This window comes from Phacochoerus africanus, chromosome 3 (assembly GCF_016906955.1).
Source record: "Phacochoerus africanus isolate WHEZ1 chromosome 3, ROS_Pafr_v1, whole genome shotgun sequence".
In the NCBI taxonomy this organism is placed as follows: domain Eukaryota; kingdom Metazoa; phylum Chordata; class Mammalia; order Artiodactyla; family Suidae; genus Phacochoerus; species Phacochoerus africanus.
Window position 1 is genome coordinate 49,593,807 of NC_062546.1, and position 20,691 is coordinate 49,614,497.

A 20,691-nucleotide genomic window follows, 5' to 3' on the forward strand; every position below is an offset into this window, starting at 1 on the left:
AGGATTAAAATGGCCAGGAGAACAAAATATTTGATTCTTATCTGTCTCAGAATGGTATGTTCATGCTCTGGACTCATAAATGGCTATGTGTTCTACAGCCAGAGCTGCCGTTTCTCAATCCAGTCTCTGTGACACTTGGGCAGGACATAACTGTCAGCTCAGAGGAGACTGCTGGGTTCCCATTCTGCTGGCCAGGACTGTGATGCCAGGCTGCTTGGGAGTACTTAAGAATGATATGGACATCTGGGAGTTCTTAACCCTGCAAACCGAAGGAGCCAGTTTCATATTTCACCCCCAGAGTAATATTAAAGAGTTGCCATGTTAGTGCACAGAGCCACCAAATACAGCTCCAGTGGAAATGCTGTATTGTATATCTCTAATAATAAATGACAAAATCTTTTGCATTTGAGTAGCACCAGTGCTTATAAAGTCAATATGAAATATCTAAAATGTAATTGAATGATGGCATCTGAGGATCTCTGCATTCAGTTTGACAATATTGGTAGGAAATTTAAGTCTGCAAGCTTTCTGGGTCTTTAAAAATAAGGGTTTGAGCACTTTTGAGTATTTTATATGATTAAGCAGAATACTGTATCTACTGTTGATTTGTAACTCACAGCTTTCCTTTTCCTCAATAGATAGATCACTAACATGATTTTAATGCTTAATGCTTAGTGATACAGGGCAGTTTTTGACTTACAAAATGCAAAAATGGTTTTTTTTTCCCCTATGATAACCAATAAAAATTTGAAAGGGAGGAGGAAGAGACGGAGAAGAGTGGTACAATAGAAGACGTTGCACTGATGTTCAGTAAGGAGCTCACAAGCTCAGCAAGACCCATATGCCCACATCACCCACCCCCAAGGGGAAAGGTGGCGATGGCAGGGGCAGGTTGGGGTGCTAGCACTGACCACAGGGTTCCCAGAGGTCCACCTTGGGCTTGTCTAGGGGGAGAGCAGAAAGGAGGGGAGAACGGTGAAGCAGTGTCCCTGGCTGTGTGGCAGCGGAGATCCTTGCAGACGGGGGCTCTTTCTTCCAGGTGTGTCTGCATTTACTCATATGCTGTTTGTCTATGGAAAAGACTGTTAAGCTATCAAATAGTGAACTACCTCGGTAGTTCCTGATGCCGTGATCATGGTTTTGGTCTCGTTTCTTTTAGGTTACCCCTGTTTCAGGCCAGTGCTTTTGCATTTCTGGCCCCTGCTCGAGCCATCCTGTCTTTAGATAAATGGAAATGTAACACCACAGGTAATTGCAGTTATTTCCACATATGTCATTGGGGTCCTTTAATGCAGGTGATGGAAGGGAGGCCTGGACATGCTGCCCCCAGCAGCTTTGAATCCTTTCTGGAATCAGGCACAAAAAACACAAATCAGCAAACAGCTAAGAATGCTCCAAACTGTGGATCATGTTTCTGTCTCTCTCTCTATCCACTCGTTCATCCCTAACCCCAAAGCAAGTAAGGACCAGAAAAGGACCTCACTTCTCTGTGCTAATGAAATTGATACATATGGGAACAGAGTAGAAAAATATTTGTGCTATTTTTCTGCTTCTTTCTTTCAGTGGATTTTATGAACCACCAGTAATAATCACTCTCTTTGCTGCATCAGCATCCCTTCTCTGAAACATCTCTGCTTTTTAAGGATCCAGATGCTTTGGTTTTCTGCAAATGACTTTTGTCTCCCCTCACATCCCCCTAATAGTGATTGCGAAGATCCTTAAGTAACTCAGTAAGGTCAGGAAAAGATCAGATAATGGATTGGAGGAACTCAGATAGACATGTTGTATTCTCAAAATACTGTTAAATTTTTAGGTTCTAGGAGCAGAGTTTTCCAGCCCTCATTTCCTTCCCTGCTCCTAGGAGTTACTTTGTGACCACTGACTTGATTTAGGAACTGGAAAGGGGCCTTTGTTTTATCTGGGTTTTTAAAATCTCAGTCAGGCAACCTTGCTATGGTTTCAATGAGCTGCTTTGCAAGGGTTGGTCTTTTTATGAGACCGGGACTAACGATGTGTATCATTAGTTTACTCAGCTATTCAGAAGCCAGGAGCTCTCAGTTGTTGGTTAAATTAATGATGGAGACTCCACCTTTCAGTATAATATGGTGAACTGTTGTAACTTGGATTTTAGGGATGGATATTTATACAAATAGAACAGGGAGGAAATTCTTCTTTAAAAGAATAAAATGAATGTCCCAGGAAGCATCAGTATCACTCCAAGAAAAATTTGGTCTTTTGTTTTTGTTTTCAAGATGTTTCGGTTGCAAATGGAACAACAGAGCTGTTACACACGGAACACATCTGGTATCCCCGGATACGTGAGGTAAAAGATAAGCATTGTCTGCTTATGGCTTTTTTGTGTTTCTTCTTGGCTTCAGTGTTTTTGTTGTGCCCAGTAAATTGCAGTTGCTTGCACTAAGCTCTCCTTTACTTTTTCAGCTACTGACATGTTCATTTCTGATGTTAAACTAAATTAAGGCATCACTATAAAATAAAGCATGCAGAAATGCTTTATGGGACCCAACCGTATTGTCTCATGTCCTCTTTTCTGTCTTCCTTTCTCCTGTGTACCCGCAGACCTGTGCTCTTATACCCTGCAGCTCAACCAACCGAGGCGTGGCTCCCTTTGAGAGGAGCCATGGTGTTGATAGGTTGTAAAAATGTTCATTTTGGCCTCATTGTTTGCCTGTAATGGTGGAAACAATTAAAGACACTTGTCTGCTACAGTGCACTTGAATAGAACAGGGCATGGGATGAAGAACAATGGACAGTTTATCCAGATCTCCCAAAAACCTATAAGATCATTTGCTGTTAGTTCAGAATCAATACAGATGTGGCCATTCTGCACAATAGAAACATGCCTTTAGAATTTTTGTCAATAACACTATCTTTTAAGTGTTCTGCAGGGGCTCACTTTTTAAGTCAAGAATCTTTGGGGAGTTCCTTGATGGCCTAGCAATTAAGAATCCAGTGTTGTCACTTCTGTGGCTCGGGTTCCATCCCTGGCCTGGGAACTTCTGCATCCCATGGGTGCAGGAAAAAAAAAAAAAAAAAAAAAAAGAATCTTTGGACTGCATTGTTCCTCTAAGACTGGTATTTGAATGTTGTGTGTCTTAAATGAGAATTATAAATTATGTCTGTCTCAATCAGTATAAGCTGACTTTGTGTCCAATGCCCATTTCTGTAATCCTCTTACATCAGTCAAGTCATACTTAGGTTTGCTAGGTCCCAATCATCCCCACTGATTTATTTTGGGGTTTCCCAGGAATTTCCCTGCGATGTCATGCCTGTTAATAACTTGGTGCTTTCCAGGATTATCAGTTGTGTTTGCAGGTGACATTTGGAGTGTGTGAGGTATAAGCAGCTTGCTCTCATGCCTGTGTCCTCTTTTGTTCCAGATCCAGGGAGCCATCATCATGTCTTCACTGATAGAAGTAGTCATTGGCCTCCTAGGCCTGCCTGGGGCTCTGCTGAAATACATTGGACCCCTGACCATCACGCCTACGGTGGCTCTCATTGGCCTCTCTGGTTTCCAGGCTGCGGGGGAGAGAGCAGGGAAGCACTGGGGCATTGCCATGCTGTAAGTGTCCAGTACCACTCAGAAACGGACAGTAAAAATCTCCCTAAGGGACAGCCTCTGTGAATGTCCTGAGCACTGACACAAACTTTAGGAGACTTTTAAAATAGATTAGTCTGCGAGTTTCCATTGTAGCTCAGGGGCTTAAGGACCCAACATTGTCTCTGTGAGGATGCGGGTTCCCTCCATGATCTCCCTCAAAGGGTTAAGGGTCTGGCATTGTCATAATCTTCAGTGTAGGTTGCATATGTGGCTCAGATCCATTGTGGCCATGACTGCGGTGTAGGCCTTAGCTGCAGTTCCGTTTAGGTCATTGGCCCAGGAACTTCCATATGCTGCAGGTATGGTCGTAAAAAAGGAAAAATAATATATATATATAAAAGATTATCCTGATACATTAAAATTTATTTGCTTTATGCCAGGGAATTACTGAAGTGACATACACTCAAGGTCTTCTGGAGACAGATTTGGCAGTAATGTATAGAGGGAGGGTTGTAGGGTTTTAAAATTTGGGAAGAGAGTAAGATGATGGTACAATTAGCTCTTGACTTTTGAGGTCATGCCAAGTCTCATGCAAATGAGTTGTATAAAATACTGAGAATCTGAATCCTTTAGATGAGACTCAAAAATACTTCCAGACTAGCAGGAGATAGAGATGTTGCAGGAGGTGTGTTGGTATTGAAGGCGATGTGACTTCCCAGGTCAGACAGCCCTGTATTCCTGTCAGGAGGCTCAATTCTGCCACAATCCTGATAGTCAATGCCAGTCCCTTTACACAGTATTTCAAGTTCACTAAAGATGCCACTTACCTCCTTTTAAGTAATGTCAGTAAAGGCATGTAGGACTCTATAATATTGGTCATTAGAGCCACAGAATTCTGTATACCACAGATAGACCCCACATTCTCTGCATGTATCTATAGAATAGGTAGGAGTTGACCATATCATAGGGAAATTGTTCTAAGACTTTAGAATTTTACCAACCAGTAAAATTTCTAAAAAAGTTAATATTAACACAAGAAGATTTCCACTTGTTTTTATTTTGCTTTGTGAAATATTCTGTAATTATTCAGTAACAAGCAGTACTTACTGAGCCTATGCATCAGTGTTTTACATAACACTGTTTGTATATATTATAAATTAAGGTAAATGTTAGAGTTATCCCTGTTTAACAGCTAAACAAATCAGGGGACAAAGATGCAAAGTTAATTGCCCAGGGTCACACAGCCAGTAAGTGGCCAAGATGGTTTTTTAAACCCAAATAGTCTGATTAGAACATCGCCCATAACAATTAATTCTGATGCTCTGTGTTAGAAGATATTTTACAAATAAAGTGAATCCTTGCATAATTATAATCCGTATATCATTATAAATTAAGGTGTGGGAAAATATACAGTGTTGTTCTTAATTTATCATTTCACCGAAGGTTGGTCAGTATTCCCCACACCAGGATAGGTATGTAGAAGGCTGTAAGAATGTTCACTCAGTGAAATCCAGTAAGTTCCAAAAAGGAGAAATTGTATTTATCATCATGCAGTAAACTTAGGGACTAATAACAAAAGAGTGAACAAAACCCCCAAACCACTTGGAAGCAAGAAAACACTGTTATAAGAGAACGTGTAGAAAGGAAATCAAAACCTCATGATTGCTATAATCTATAAAATGATGATGATAAGGGCACTCGTCACACTTCCAGAATAGTCATTTGTTTTCAAGAAGCTGTAACCTTAAAGGCAAGTTAAGTACATGAAGAGCTTATCTCCAGAAACTAGAAAAACAGGATGAAAAATGAGCCCAGAGAAAGCAGGGAAAGAATTGGTGAAGATACAAAAACATGAAGCAAATAGAAGTGATACTTCTCAAAGCTGGTTCTTTGGAGAATGGCAAACAGATAGAACAGACTTCTGGCATCTTCTAATTAAGATGAGAAGGGATGCTTGCACAAGGAGGGATAGAGCTGCAGCTCCAAAAAGGATGAGTTAAATCTGTGTTTCCTGGAGTTCCCTTTGTGGCACAGCAGTAACAACTCTGATTGGGATCTATGTGGATGCGGGTTTGATCCCTGGCCTCGCTCAGTTGGTAAGGGATCCGGCACTGCCATGAGCTGTGGTGTAGGTAGAGACACAGCTCTGATCTGGCTTTGCTGTGCCTGTGGTGTAAGCCGGCAGCTATAGCTCCTGTTCAGCCCCTAGCCTGGGAACTTCCATATGCCACGGATGCACCCCTAAAAAGCAAAAGGGAAAAAAAAAATCTGTGTTTCCTTCCTCCAAATTAAAAAAAAAAAAAAAAATAGGTAGTTTCTCAGTTATTTTACTTGACAAATACTCAAAACTGACCCCTCCTCACCCTGACTTCTGGATGTTGGGGCTACTCAGAGCTTGGTCTTGGGCCTCCTTCTGTCCCACATGCTCTCCCCTGGGACATCTCAGCCAGTTCATGGCATCAACAGACGTGCATTACATTGCTGACTTCCATAGGGACCTGTGGCCCAGACCTCTGAACTCAGATTTATAGATCCAACCCCTGACTCACCCTCTGCATTTGCTGTTACACACACATCTCAAACTTCGAAAGAAGAAAGCTCCAAACTTTTGATTCCCTCCTTACCCCCCAAACCAGTTCCTTCTTTGTCATCCTCAGTGACACAGCCACATGCCCAGGTACTTAAACCAGAAGCCCTGTAGTCATCCTTCATTCTTCACTTTTCCTCATGCTCCACTTACAGCCCATCATTCTCTCCTACCTCCAGAATAAATCCTGTGGCTGTCCTCTGGGTCTTCATTGCTACCACCCTCAGCTACCACTTCTAAACTGGTCTCCAGCTCCTTTTTTTGCTCCCTTCCTGTCCATTTTCAGTCCTATGAAATGCTTGGCCATTATCTCTTCAAGGCCTCTTAGCCTTTCTCCTCCAATAAGACACAGGCTAGAATTCTGGAAGCTTTTAGGTCTTCTTATCATCACAATGTCTGAAACCTTGCCTGCTGCCCCCTTGGTTGTCTGTTTACGTCTCAGGCTTGACACTCTGGACCTTTTCACTTGGGAATCTCAGGTGTTCATAGGAAATGATCTTGCATTATTTCACAGATGCCTCCCCTCCCCTCCATTCCTTCTTGTCTCTTTCTGACACTTCTGAAAGTTTGGAAGTTGGTCCTTCCAAACTTGTCCTATTTTCCTCTCCTGTCTTGAATTTCTTCATCTTTTTTTCCCTCTATTCACAGGAATTTTACTCACCTTTATCTATAACTCCTTCTGTAAAGCTTTTCATTTCTACTCTCCTGTTTTTTAGTTTCCAGAACTCTTCTTTTGTGCTTGGGGTGTCAGCTTTGCATGGCACCCCCAGCACCGGGCTCACCAGCTGACCCAGAGCAGGTGCTTTGGTGAGTACACTGTGAATACATGAAGAGAGGTGCGAGCACACCTTTGACGCTGAGAAGAAAAGTCAAGAGTATTGTGGAAGGACTTTTATTCTCTCTCTCTCTTTTTTAATCATTTATTTATATATATATATATATTTTTCTACTGTACAGCATGGTGACCCAGTTACATATACATGCATACATTCTTTTTTCTCACATTACGTGTTCCATCATAAGTGACTAGACAGAGTTCCTAGTGCTACACAGCAGGATCCCATTGCTAATCCATCCCGAAGGCAACATTCTGCATCTATTTACCCCAAGCTCCCAGTCACTCCCACTCTCTCCCCTTCCCCCTTGGCAATCACAAGTCTATTCTCCAAGGACTTTTATTCTTAAAGAATGTGCTCCATTGGTTAGACAGTGTATTACACCTCCAAGGAAGAGAGACTTCCTACATTGTTAAAACTGTTCTAGAGCTTTGAGAAAGAAGGGAAGGAAACATCATAATTTTATCTTAATGGCAAATCCTGACAGAGCTAATGCAAAAGGGAGATCCTGGACCAGCATTTCCTTCCTGGGGTTGTGTAAAACCCTAAGCAAATATGTTCAAGTATAAAGGTCAGCATCTTTCTCTACTGTAGGGCTCCTTGGAATATGTAAGATGCAAGTGTGTAGAAAACTTTGAGAAAAGGACCTTAGTGAATAGCCCTGCACATGCTTAATTTTTTAAGTTCTACATCTATAAACATCTGAAAAGAATGTTCCTTGGAACATGATTTCAGAAAATGCTGCTTCAGATAATACAATAAAAGGACAATGTATTTATCATTTCAAGAACTCAAGGATGATTAAATATTAGAAAACTTATTAATAAAATTCATTATAGGTCCATGGTAGATTTTATTGATAAAAACCATGTGACAAATTTTAAAAATTTGATCAAGTTCAACCTATATCTCTACGGTGGATTGTAAGCAGCAATAAATAAGATTTGTTAATGCCCTATACTTTAATGGTGAAAGACTTAAATCAGGCCTGCCTGTTGAAATTAGAAACTGAGATTGAGCATGTTTATTATCATCAGTATCATTTAAACTTGTTCTGGATGAGCTAAGCAACGTTTAAGACGAAAATAAAATAAAATGGATCAGTACAGTAAAGGGCAGGGAGAAAGGAATGGTGATTTGCCATTAACAATAATTAAAATACATTCCAGAATTTAACAAAAAATATTGTGACCTAGGACAGGATAGAGACATTGGTAGACCAGAATAGGAAGGAAAGAAACAGAACCAATAAAAAATTCATATACAGTATATGATGGCAGTCATGTTTGAAATCAGTGGGAGTGGAAGAACTGTGTAGGAAAAATTAGATAGTTATTTGGAAAATAGATTTCTGGCTTATATCCATTTCTATTTCAGTTGAATTAAAAACTTAAATATAGAAAATAAAACCATAAAAGTGCTGGTAGAAAAAACCTACATAATATATTTAATCATAAAATAGATAAGACAAAGCAGATATGAAAAGAGAAAGGGTGATTTTACTACCAATGAATTTAAAACTCATATCAAAACCCTGTGAAACTAAATTATAAATGAATCTGAGGAAATATTTATTGCAAATTCTGCAAGAAAGGCTAATGTTCCCAATTTATAGTGTGTCACCAATTATTATTATTATTATTTTTTTGACCATGCCCAGTTCCTGGGCCAGGCACTGAACCAGCAAGCACCACAGCAGCAACCCTAGTCCTGCAGTGACAATGTTAAATCCTTAACCTGCTGCACCACAAGGGAACTCCCTAGAGTGTCACCAGTCAAATTAAAGGGGAGAGAGTACTGATGGAGTAATGAATGAAAAATATAATATGAACAGCCATGAAAGGAAAATACAAATAACAAATTAGTGCTTTTAAAAATATGTTTATCTTTCCGTAATTTATATTGTGATGCAGAAATATAAACACACGCACCTATACAGCTTTACCATTATGTTTTATAATCCAATACAGTCCGTTTAGATCTGTTTCATTCTTTGTAAAACTGCACAGTGTTAAGTAATATGAAATAGTATATAATTTATTAAACTGTTCCCCAGTTCATATTCATGTTGTCTAAAATATTTGCTGATGCAAACAATTCTGACAAACCTATTCTCATGTTTAAAGAATTAACATTAAAATAGATGATGGGAGTTCCCGTCGTGGCGCAGTGGTTAACGAATCTGACTAGGAACCATGAGGTTGCAGGTTCGATCCCTGGCCTTGCTCAGTGGGTTAAAGGATCCGGCATTGCCGTGAGCTGTGGTGTAGGTTGCAGATGCGGCTCGGATCCTACGTTGCTGTGGCTCTGGTGTAGGCCGGTGGCTACAGCTCCGATTCGACCCCTAGCCTGGGAACCTCCACATGCCGTGGGAGTGGCCCTAGATAAAGCAAAACAAAACAAACAAACAAACAAAAAATAGATGATGATACAGGTTTTTTTTTAATTGATGAAATTGGTAGGGATTTAAAAGTATAAGATCCTGTTTTGCAGTGAATAGCAAATGAACATTCTTGGTCTGAGGGTGGGATTGTAAATTCAACCATACTTTCTCTGTTTATTTTGCAGTTTGTATCAAACACTGTGTAATCAAGCATTCACTGATAAGATCTGTTCTTGTCCTAGCAATTTGTCATAAGGAGATAATCCATACTAGTGCCATTGCAGTCGTGTCTGTTGCTCCCAGTGTCATACTGCAAGGGGCTTGCTATCAAGATGTGGTACATCCACCAGGTGGAATGCTAAAAAGCCACTAAGGTGCTGACTCAGGTTCCCATCTGTTGAGGTCATGGCATTTACAGGAGCTACAGTTAGCTGGGAAACAGCATATAAAGTATAAAACAGCATGTAAATATGATTCCAATTTGGGCCAGGTGATGACCTGCTCTGAGGACAAGGATGACATCAGAGAGTCCTGTCTTCCTCTCTAATCCCAGTGCCCAGGACCCAGAGAAATGCCCTAAAAAACCCTAGGAATGGAAACCATTTGGAATCAGTAGACCAGAATGCTGCATGCTTGTCACTTAATGTGGGGTGATGAGCAGTCTTCAGATTTTTTCCTCTTTCTTTGTGCTTATCTGCCTTTGGTAATTTTTCTACACCTGCAGCATGCATCACTTGCATAATATCTGAAAGGTTAAAACAAGCAAAATGGAACATGAAGTGGCAGGCTTCTGGTGTGGTGGATAGAACCCTGGCCTGAGAACTGGGGCCGGGAACCTGTCCCTTCTCTCCTGGGCCAAGGCTTGTGAACTCAGGCATGTCTCCCACCTCTTAGCCTCTGCTGCTGCCTCTGCAATGGCCTGTCTTACCTGCCCCACAGATGTACTTGAGGATAAAAATAGAAAAGTAATGTTCTTCTGCCCAGTCCACCTATTCAATTTCAGTTGCCAAATTGGGGCCTGAAATTGGGACTGGTTGTGTGTATTCTCCCCCCCCCCCGCCCTTTTTTTGGCCTTGCACTGTGGCACATGGAAGTTCCTGGACCAGGGATCAAATCTGAGCCACAGCTGCAGCAAGATCTTTAACCCACTATGCTGGGCTGGGATCAAAACCATGCCTCAGCAGCAGCACGAACCACTGCAGAGAGAACAGCAGATCCTTAACTTATTGCACCACAGCAGGAACTACCCCCTTCCCTTTTTAAATGTGCTTTGAAAAGTGAACACCACAGTGCAGGTGTAACTGTTGGGTGAGTTGTCACTTGCAATAATAACAATAATAGCAGTTGTGTGGCTTTTTTTGCATATCAGCATACAAATGGAAAAAAAAATCAGTGACATTTTTTAAAACGGGAAAATTTTATGTTGGTCTAAGTTTAAAGCACATGTTTTAGTATTGCTCTTTGCCACATTGTTTTTTGTTAAACTTCACCACCCTGGGGGAGTTGGAATAACTTGGGCACTGTGTGTGTTTTCATCCTTGAACTGGTGCTGGTCTGGTGACTTTGTGGTAGGTACAGCGAAGTATCTGTGTAGGTGGGGAGATGGTAGGGTGGCACAGGCCTGTTCTCCAGCTGGCTGCAGTCTGCACCTCATTTAGAATGTGACAGTAGAGCTGATAATTCTTCTCAGCACTTAGACTGTGCCCAGGCACAATTTAGCTTAGCCTTGACTGAGCATCCACTCTTTCTGCCAGCTCTACCTCAGGTTGTAAGGGAAAGAGTGAGTCCCTGTGGGTGATGAGGCGTATTGTTGTACGTCTGTTGTTTCAGTGATGGTAAGCCATCCCACACCTGCCACACACAGGGTACCAGGTGGATGAGGATGTGCTGAATCCCACTGCAGGGAGGTCACCGGCCAATGCTATGTCCTGCAGCACTCAGTGTTCCTGGGTCAGGAATGTGGGTCGAGGAACTTTGGAGCTAGCTCAGGCATCCCCGCCCTCACAGACAGTGTGGCAAAGGAGTCAGAGCCCAGGCAGTAGAGCTACGTCCCTGCCCACCTGCCCAGCAGACTCCAGCCACATGGTCTTAGACTGCTGGCTTTGTCCCTCTGTAAGGTGGGTGGATGATTGTAGACACCTCTGTAGAAGGCTGGGGTGATAGGCAGGGAGACTCTGCAATGTCTGACACATGGAAACCTCTCAGGATTATTATTAATAATGAATTCTGTTGTGTATAGTTTTCTTAAATACTGAAGCTTTACTTTTTGCTTTGTAAAAGTAATTTATATTTCTTAAATGTAAATCAGAAAATGGGGGAAATTTTCACAAATCATAATGCCACCTGAAGCTAATAATCCCCGTGAGCATTTTGGATCCTATCCTTACCTGTTTGCATATACGCATGCATGTGTGTGTACATGCTCTTGTGTGGTAGTTGCTTTTTTTTTCCAGTTAATATGTAGTTGTAATTATATTGTGCATTATGTTGTATCTGTCATCTTGTCTTTTACCCTTACATAGTATGAGCTTTTCTTATCAGCGTGTACATCCTTTGAGGTTTTTGTATTCTATTAAGGAATATTCAGTTAAAGCATTTATGTGGCAATTTTATTTCTGTATCTAGAAAAGCTAAGAAAAAGAGTTCCAATATCTCAAAATGCCATTTTCCAAAAGATAAGATTTCCCAAATAATAGAGAACTAGTAGCTCTAGAGAAATGAGCACATGTAGTCAATTTGGCCATTGAAGCTTTGGCTGTTATTTTTAACACAGACATACAGCTTTTAACCTAGTTTATTTTTTTTTCTCTCCTCAGGACAATTTTCCTAGTATTACTGTTTTCTCAATATGCCAGAAATGTTAAATTTCCTCTCCCAATTTACAAATCTAAGAAAGGATGGACTGCATACAAGTTACAGCTTTTCAAAATGTTCCCTGTGAGTAGTCACCTGTGTGTGTGTGTGTGTGTGTGTGTGTGAGAGAGAGAGAGAGAGAGAGAGAGAGAGAGAGAGAGAGATTATATTGACTTTGGTTCATAATGTTAAAATGTGAGGAGAGGAGTTTTAAGCAGGTCCTCCTGGGAGACCATGTCTGTGTGGTGGCATCAGGGTACTAATGACCACCCAAATGACCAGGGACCTAAAGTTTAAAAGCTGGAGAAGTTTCCAATTCTGGAACCTTTTTAACAGCACATGAGAGGGCATTGATTGTCCTTGGAACTGAGGGAGGTCTAAATCCATGTGGCCTTTTCAGGTACATTGTCCATTATTTTCATTTTACTAGCCAGACTTAAGGCTAAATAACCTTATCAGCATAAAATTATTCTCTCTAAATGTTACTCCATTCAAGGAGTAGGTTTTCATCATATCCCTTATGTGTTTTTCTGCTAAGTAATGACAATGATGATTTAGGGGTGTGATATTCAGACTGTAGGAAGGCGCCTATGTTTTGCCAACCACCACCTCTGTTGTCCTGACAGCTTTTTTCTTTGACCTCTTCAGATCATTCTGGCCATCCTCGTGTCCTGGCTGCTCTGCTTCATCTTCACAGTAACAGATGTCTTCCCTCCTGACAGCACGAAGTATGGCTTCTATGCTCGAACTGATGCCAGGCAGGGGGTACTTCTGGTAGCCCCGTGGTTTAAGGTCCCATACCCATGTAAGTATTTTGGTAGCCAGGAGGGATCAGGATCCCACAAGGGTCTGAGCTTAGAGAATTTGGAAGTTATCAGGAGTCTCTACAAGGCCTTCTTTGTCTTTGGCAGACTTAAGGTTCTGGCCCTTAGAGAATTAGAGAGCAGAGGTGGGAGGTGCTGTTGCCAGAGGGCCACTGTTACCCACAGAGACTAACCAGCTCCCTTCTCAGATAAACTGGTTAGTTCTTTCGGTTCCAGTAGGATGAAATCCCAGACACCAGGGGTCTCTTGCCAAGTTTGAGTCTGGTGGCCAGGACTTGAGGGAGCCACTTAAAAGGTCAAGTGCAGAGCTGCACAGCACCAAGCTGCCAAAATGAACAGAAGGGTGGGAGCCCCAGGAGATTAGCAGGCTGCCCAAGCATGATGAAATTTGTATAATCTTTTAATGGGTAGCTATAATCTTTTATTTGGTCACAGCTGTCAGGTAAACTTATACTCACAAATGGGTTAAAGATGGATCTTAAGTTATAATTTAACTGTTGGGTAACTCTTGGCACAGTGGCACGGGCATATGACCCCCAGCTGAGGTGTCACATGGATTCACGTGTATTGCTTTCTGGACCCCAACCCCAGAAGTGATTTGTGTGAACTCAGTGGTTATTACATGCTTCTTGTTGTATTGTGAAGACTCTGCTCCTGGCATTTAGGGGTTTTATTAGATAATATTGAAGCCTGAGCTTAGTTGAGTTGTGCCAGTCTGCTTCTCTGTTCAGCAGTCACATTTTCATATTTTATGACAAGGAGGAAAAGCCAAGATTGGGTCAAAGATAACTGTTCTATGCGTGTTCAGTGATGGTGATAAAGTTGTTCCGTCTGTTCTTGACACATTTGCAAATGCTATAAAAAGCTTAGTCTTTCTGAAATAACGTTCTGAGATCATATGGTCTAAGTACATATTTATGTATACCCATCACCCCCCCCAAAATACATGGTTCATAAACATACATATAATCTGAGGTAAAATGCATTTAAAAGTCATTTGGTGAGGGAGTCAGGAGGGAGGTGTGGGAGGGCAGGTAGGAGGAAACCCCCATGCCACATGCAGGGTGGTCCTCTCTGCCTGTTCATGTGGCTCCCAAGATGAGTACAAATAGAAACACAGGGTGGGATGTCCCCGAGAAGCAGCTGTGCCTGTGTTGAGAGACCAGAGAGATTTTCCCCAGGGACCATGGGGCCCACCACAAGGAGGCGTAACTGAGTGGACTAGTAGGCCTTAGTGTCCTAGCTGCAGAGTGCTCTCCGGCTCCTCTTCCCACAGCCCTTGACTGCAGCCAGCTCCTATTGCCAGCTACCCTAGATAAAGAGGTACTCTCGGAGCCAGAAGGATGCCGGAGCCAGAACCGTCTCATGTAGTCTGGATGGTTTGGCTTAATCCAGAGACAGCTTTTTGTATGTCTAGATACCTAGCATATTCTTAGTCTTGAATATGCTAAGAATCACTTGATTGATAAAATACAGATATGTTTCTGGTCCACAATGTCAACAATTCCAAGTTGAGAAACACTGCTATGAAGTAACAAAATAAGGGTTCTAGGTAAGAGGAAAGATGAAATGACAGGAAGGCAACAGGTTTTAAATTAAAATAATATTTAAATAAATAGTCTGCAGGAAAGGGACCATAAATTAAGATTACAAATTTGAGATGTTGAAGAAAACAGAATAAAGATTTCAAAAATTAGGACTTTAGGCTAAAGGGGGAAAATAAGAAAGCAGGGAAAGTAAAAAGACTGAGAAGATAATAATTTCTGAAAAATAATAAATGGTAAAATAAAATAAGAACTGTGCCCCCAAAATCAAGACACATTTTAATGTCTTGAAACCATGGTGCTACATCAGTAAAGGTAACTGTATAAAAGATTACTTAGAAAACACAAAATGTTGCTTGATAAGGAAATCATCTGCACGAGAAGAGTCCATTCCAAACCAATCCAGAGACAAGATGCTGACCAAGCCAGTTGCTAGTGGGTCTGACCACGGGGCTGCCTTTGCACCCCTTGGTGACCTCCCTGGGGGTGTGGCAGCTCCAGGCAGGAGCAGTGCTGTCCACACACACACACACACACACACTCTCTCTCTCTCTCTCTCTCTCTCTCTCTCTCTCTCTCTCCAGGCCTATTTTGCATATCTTATTTTATGTGTCATCTTTCTTTTCCCAAACTTGTGATTGTCCCTGGTACCTGAGGCCAAACCCTCTAGGCAGCTAGTCAAGCCATTCCAAACTTGCCTGTCCCCTGCCACATGCTGCCTCTAATGAGCGCTAGTTTATTCCTGCCCAACTCTGCCCATCCACTGATGCCCAGGCTGCTGCCCGCCCAGAACACCCTCTCCACCCATCTCCTGCTCTCCAGACCCTTTTTGGGAAGGGACTGTGCCATTTCCTGATGTCCTAACTGGTACTCATTGTGACCTGAGTTGGATTGCCTTCGTTTGAAGTCAAACCATTGCACTGTTCCTTGATCTTTCAGTGTCCTGATCCTTCAGGACATTGTTGGCCCCTGCATGTTATACATTTCTTTTTCATTGTGCTTTCTACTTGGTGGCTCTATTATAAGTAATGATTCAAGGAAGGAAGGTCTAGGTACTTCATCATGCAAGTCTATTCATGATGAAGAATAGACTTCATAACAGTGAAAGTTCTTCAGGTTGTTTTTATTAAATAAGATCAGTGGCTTTCAATGTCCAAATAGATATACTTTTTTTTTTGTCTTTTTGCCATTTCGTGGGCTGATGCCTTGGCATATGGAGATTACCAGGCTAGGGGTCGAATTGGAGCTGTAGCCACTGGCCTACGCCAGAGCCACAGCAACGCGGGATGTGAGCCTCCTCTGCAACCTACACCACAACTCACGGCAACGCCAGATCCTTAACCCACTGAGCAAGGACAGGGATTGAACCCACAACCTCATGGTTCCTAATCGAATTCATTAACCACTGAACCACGATGGGAACTCCCAAATAGATATACTTTTATTATTTATTTATTTATTTATTTTTGTCTTTTTGCCATTTCTTGGGCCGCTCCCGTGGCATATGGAGGTTCCCAGGCTAGGGGTCCAATCGGAGCTGTAGCTGCCAGCCTATGCCAGAGCCACAGCAACATGGGATCCGAGCCACGTCTGCGACCTACACCACAGCTCACAGCAACGCCGGATCGTTAACCCACTGAGCAAGGGCAGGGATCGAACCCTCAACCTCATGGTTCCTAGTCGGATTCGTTAACCACTGCGCCACGACGGGAACTCCAGATATACTTTTAAAGAAAAAAAAAGTCTCCAATAAAAACTAAATCTGGATATTCAAAATGAAGCTACCTGGGGATTTTGCTTTGCTTTCTTGAAGGAAACTCTTTAATTTTCACAAAACAAAACAAAAAGTGCTAGTATTATATTAGGGAGGTGGTATCTGTACTTTGTGCCATGCTTTACTCTTGGGATTTAAATTTAGCTGGTGACTTTTCACTATGTTTTCATTTGATGCCACCCCCTGGGCAGGAGTTCTGTTTTGTAATATGCTTTGCACAGTAGGGCTAAAATCCTGGTCATGCAAATCCTACTCAACACAGCATTTTTGCTGTGTTAAATTTTAATTTAGTGGACACTGAGTGTGGCTGTGAAACAAAAAGAGTAGCACCTGCCTCTTCTAGCTAAACACTTTCTCCTTCTTGTTTTCTTTTTCTTTCTTTCCTTTTTTTTTTTTTTAGGGCCACACCCACAGCCTATGGAGGTTCCCAGGCTAGGGGTCCAGTCGGATCTGTAGCCGCCGGCCTATACCACAGCCACAGCAACACAGGATCCAAGCTGCATCTGCGTCCTACACCATAGCTCACGGCAACACCAGATCCTTAACCCACTGAGCGAGGCCAGGGATTGAACCTCTGTCCTCATGGATGCTAGTTGGGTTCATTAACTGCTGTGCCACGGCAGGAACTCCCACTTTCTTTTTTTAAGTAAAGCAGACCAATCCTGGTTATGGCTCTTTCATCCAGTGGAACTATCCCCAGTCATCTAGTGCAACTGATGACTTAGGTGTAAAAATATGAGCTTCAAAATGTGAGTGGATCGTGTAGAGTCCTCTGAGATACTGAATGACTCAATGTCCTGATAACTTCTGCCTGCCCTCTAAGAAAGTTTATGAGGCTTTCATGCTTGTTTTCCTTCCTTAGTTCAGTGGGGACTGCCCACCGTCTCTGCGGCTGGTGTCATCGGCATGCTCAGTGCGGTTGTTGCCAGTATTATCGAGTCTATCGGGGACTACTACGCCTGTGCAAGGCTGTCCTGTGCCCCACCGCCCCCCATCCATGCAATAAACAGGTGCGTTCCTGAAAAAATGAGCTCTTCATTGGGCCCAGTGCCTCATATTTTGCTTTTTGGTTTGGATAATCTTAGAGTAGAAACCAAGAGTTTCAGCATGAAGTAACCAAACATCAGGGCTCTTTGTTGGCTATTTGTTTTGGCTAAGTCTCTCCCCCTGTTTCACTCTCATTTTTCCTCATCCATATATGGAACAGAATTCCTACCCTTCTTCCTCATGGTGACAATTACGCAAGATGTTCTTTGTGAGACCACTTCAGACCTAAACTCACCAAATTCATTGCTGGACACTGCCACTGTTTTTGGTTTGGGATCATGGATGTATGTCTCCTTTGATTTCTTGTTTTCGCAGCTGTTCTTAGGAGTAGATGCTGAGTCATCTGTTCACAATTACAATTCATATAGAGAGACAAGAGCAGGAATAAATGAAGTCTGTAGAATCTAGAGGTTTATAAGCTGTGGGTTCTCTTTTCTCAGTACACCAGGTTTCTGGATGCTGGGGGCAAATTGGACCCTCTGGAAGCTCCAGAGAAGAGAAAATAGCCCAAGTCATTCCCTCTTTCCCAGCCAGCTGCTGCCCTTCCAGAAGGGATTATATGTGATGAGATCCAGTGGACTGGTGTCTTAGCATCTCTTGTATGGGTTCTATTGGAATTTAGGGTCCTAATTTTTACATCTTTCCTGGTGGAGCTGTTGCATATGATTAAATTACCTATATATTGATTCTTTTAAGTTTCAGTGTTTACAAAATTACAAACCATTTCTTTATTAATAGTAAAGTAAGCAAATCAGCAGATGGCCCATGTTTGTCTTAGATCCCAGCAAATGACTCTGTTTTCTGGCTAAAATCTTTTAATTTGGATTAATTTTTAAACAATGTATGTCTGATGTGTGGTTCAAAGACATGCTTCTCAATGTTGAATGAGCGTGGAGAATCCTGTTAAAATGTAGGTTCTGCCTCAACAGGCCTAGGGTAGGGCCTGAGATTCTGTATTGCTCATGCCTCCGGGGAGTGTGGAGCCTGCCTCAGGGTCACAACCATTTAGAATGCATTTCAGAGTATTTCCCCCATTGAATGAACATTTTTCTTTCCCCCATTCTTTTACATTTTAGGGGGATTTTCGTGGAGGGTCTCTCCTGTGTTCTCGATGGCATATTTGGTACTGGGAATGGCTCTACTTCATCCAGTCCCAACATTGGAGTTTTGGGAATTACTAAGGTACAAATATTTTTCTAATTAAATGGTTGGGTCCCTAAGTGTTGATCCATTTCATTGATTGGTCTGGCCATTATGAGTTCCGAAAAGAAGGCCTCCCTTTCTGAGATCATCTCTTCCCCCATCTCTGTTATTTTTTCATTGATGGGATTTTGGAAGGCTAGTAGAGGTCTCTTTTTCCTTTGGCTGGCCTGGGTAGGCAGGCACCTAGGTGCTCTTCCTTCATACATTCTACACATTTTTATTAAGCACTGACCCTTTGCTAGGCTGCTGTTCCAGGCACTTGGGATATATCAATAAATAGTAACGAAAATATCCTCCTTATTTATGGAGTATACATTCTGGCAGAGGAAGACAAGCAATAAATAGTAAACATAGTAACTATGACAGAAATATGGGGTAGGGTGAGGGGATCCGGAGAGTAAGTATTAGATAGAGTGAACAGGCTAAGCCTCACTGAGAAGATGACCTTGAGCAGAGACCTGACAGAGCTGAGGGAGGAACTGCACAGGTACCTGGGGAAGAGGCATTCATTCAGGCAGGGGACACTGGCAGTGCAGTGCCATGTCATAGGGGCAGGCTGGCATGCCACAGGTCAGCAAGGAGGCCAGTGGCACAGGAGCAGAGTTGAGAGTCGGGGGTGGGTCCAGGAAGAACAGATGGGGTAACTGAGGACCAGGTCGTGCAGACCCTAAAGGCTGTCATAGGTGGAGTGGAAGGGGTAGTGTAGTCCTCCAGGGAGTGACTCCATCTGCTTTTTTGTTTTTGTTTTTGGGTTTTTTTTTTTAAGGGCCACACCCGTGGCATATGGAAGTTTCCAGGCTAGGGGATCAAGATGGAGCTGTACCTGCCAGCTTACGCCAACAGCTGCAGCAACTCAGGATCTGAGCCTGTGTCTGTGACCTACACCACAGCTCATGGCAACACTGGATCCTTAACCCACTGAGCGAGGCCGAGGATCAAACCTGCATCCTCGTGGATACTAATCGGATTCGTTAACCACTGAGCCATGATGGGAACTCCATTTTTTTATTTGTTTGTTTATGGATCACTGTGGCTGCTATGATGAAAGTAGACCACTATGGGAGTGGGGGTGGTGTATGCAAGGGAGGAGGTGGAAACAGACCAGTTAAGATATAGTGCTGATTCTAGATGAGAGACAATATTAACTTGTTTCAGTCAATCTTACAGTAAAGAATTGACTCAGTTTTCAAACTGCAGCAGCATCATTCTTCTCTTCCAGATGAACTATGTTGTGTACTTAGTGGACAAAACAAGCCACAGTGAGTCACTCAGGTTGAAGCAGTACCTGGTCTGGAGTGCTACCCATTTGTCTCTCCTCCCCACTCTGCTCCAAACACAGGCACCACAGTTCAGCTTCAGTAAAAAAGGAGGCTGCTCCTTGGCCTTTCAAATTTACTAACAGATACATTTTATATCCCAATTGCTTTGGGCCAAAGAGTGCAAGTTGCTGTTTGCCCCGAGTGTTGAGGAATGCAGCTTGGCCCTGGGCATCGTATGCCGTGCAGCTGGGTACTGTTAGAACTGGCTCACCATCTGGAATGACCTGCATATGGCACAGGTCTCCCTCTCCTGAACCCTGTATCTTGAAAACTTGGGGGTGAGCTCTGGAGCCTTTTAGAACTGTTTGATCTCTTTAAAATTAGAAATATTCCTCTAGCTCTCTGCAAGATTATATAACCAGATAAAAGGAAACCAAATACTTAGTTTGGTTAATTAAAACTGCAGATCCAGGTGAGAGGTAGCAGGGCATATGTGGTAGAAACATGTATGTAAGTTGGCCAGGCCATTAAAGAGCTTAGCTTTAGGTGTGCTGGTGACCCCACCTGCTGCCTGTTGGTCCTGGCACATGACATGTAAGGGCTGCTTGAGGGGCACTTCCTCCAGGATCCTGGATCCTGTTGCTGCCCGTGGTAAGAGCCAATGCTGAGCACACAGAGCTAAGGGAAGGTCATATGGGCACCAAATAAGGCATAAGCCATTCACTCTTAAGCCAGTTTGCTGCCATGAACCTGTAACGGCATGTAACCAATCCAGAATAACACAGAGATAAAATTATCGTAGATGGACTCTTGGGAAAACAG

At 42.5% G+C, this 20,691-nt stretch overlaps 1 protein-coding gene across 4 annotated transcripts in view; it reads left to right on the forward strand.

Moving 5' to 3' along the window:
• The window catches only part of SLC23A2 (solute carrier family 23 member 2), a 156,982-nt gene that overhangs the window by 121,178 nt on the left and 15,113 nt on the right, over window positions 1-20,691 (forward strand). For all 4 annotated transcript variants that reach the window (XM_047771721.1, XM_047771722.1, XM_047771724.1 and 1 more), the window contains 7 exons: window positions 1,160-1,248; window positions 2,253-2,323; window positions 3,399-3,580; window positions 12,182-12,302; window positions 12,867-13,023; window positions 17,223-17,370; window positions 18,484-18,589. In XM_047771721.1, coding sequence (XP_047627677.1) covers window positions 1,160-1,248; window positions 2,253-2,323; window positions 3,399-3,580; window positions 12,182-12,302; window positions 12,867-13,023; window positions 17,223-17,370; window positions 18,484-18,589 — 874 coding nt within the window. The remainder of the gene's footprint in view (window positions 1-1,159; window positions 1,249-2,252; window positions 2,324-3,398; window positions 3,581-12,181; window positions 12,303-12,866; window positions 13,024-17,222; window positions 17,371-18,483; window positions 18,590-20,691) is intronic.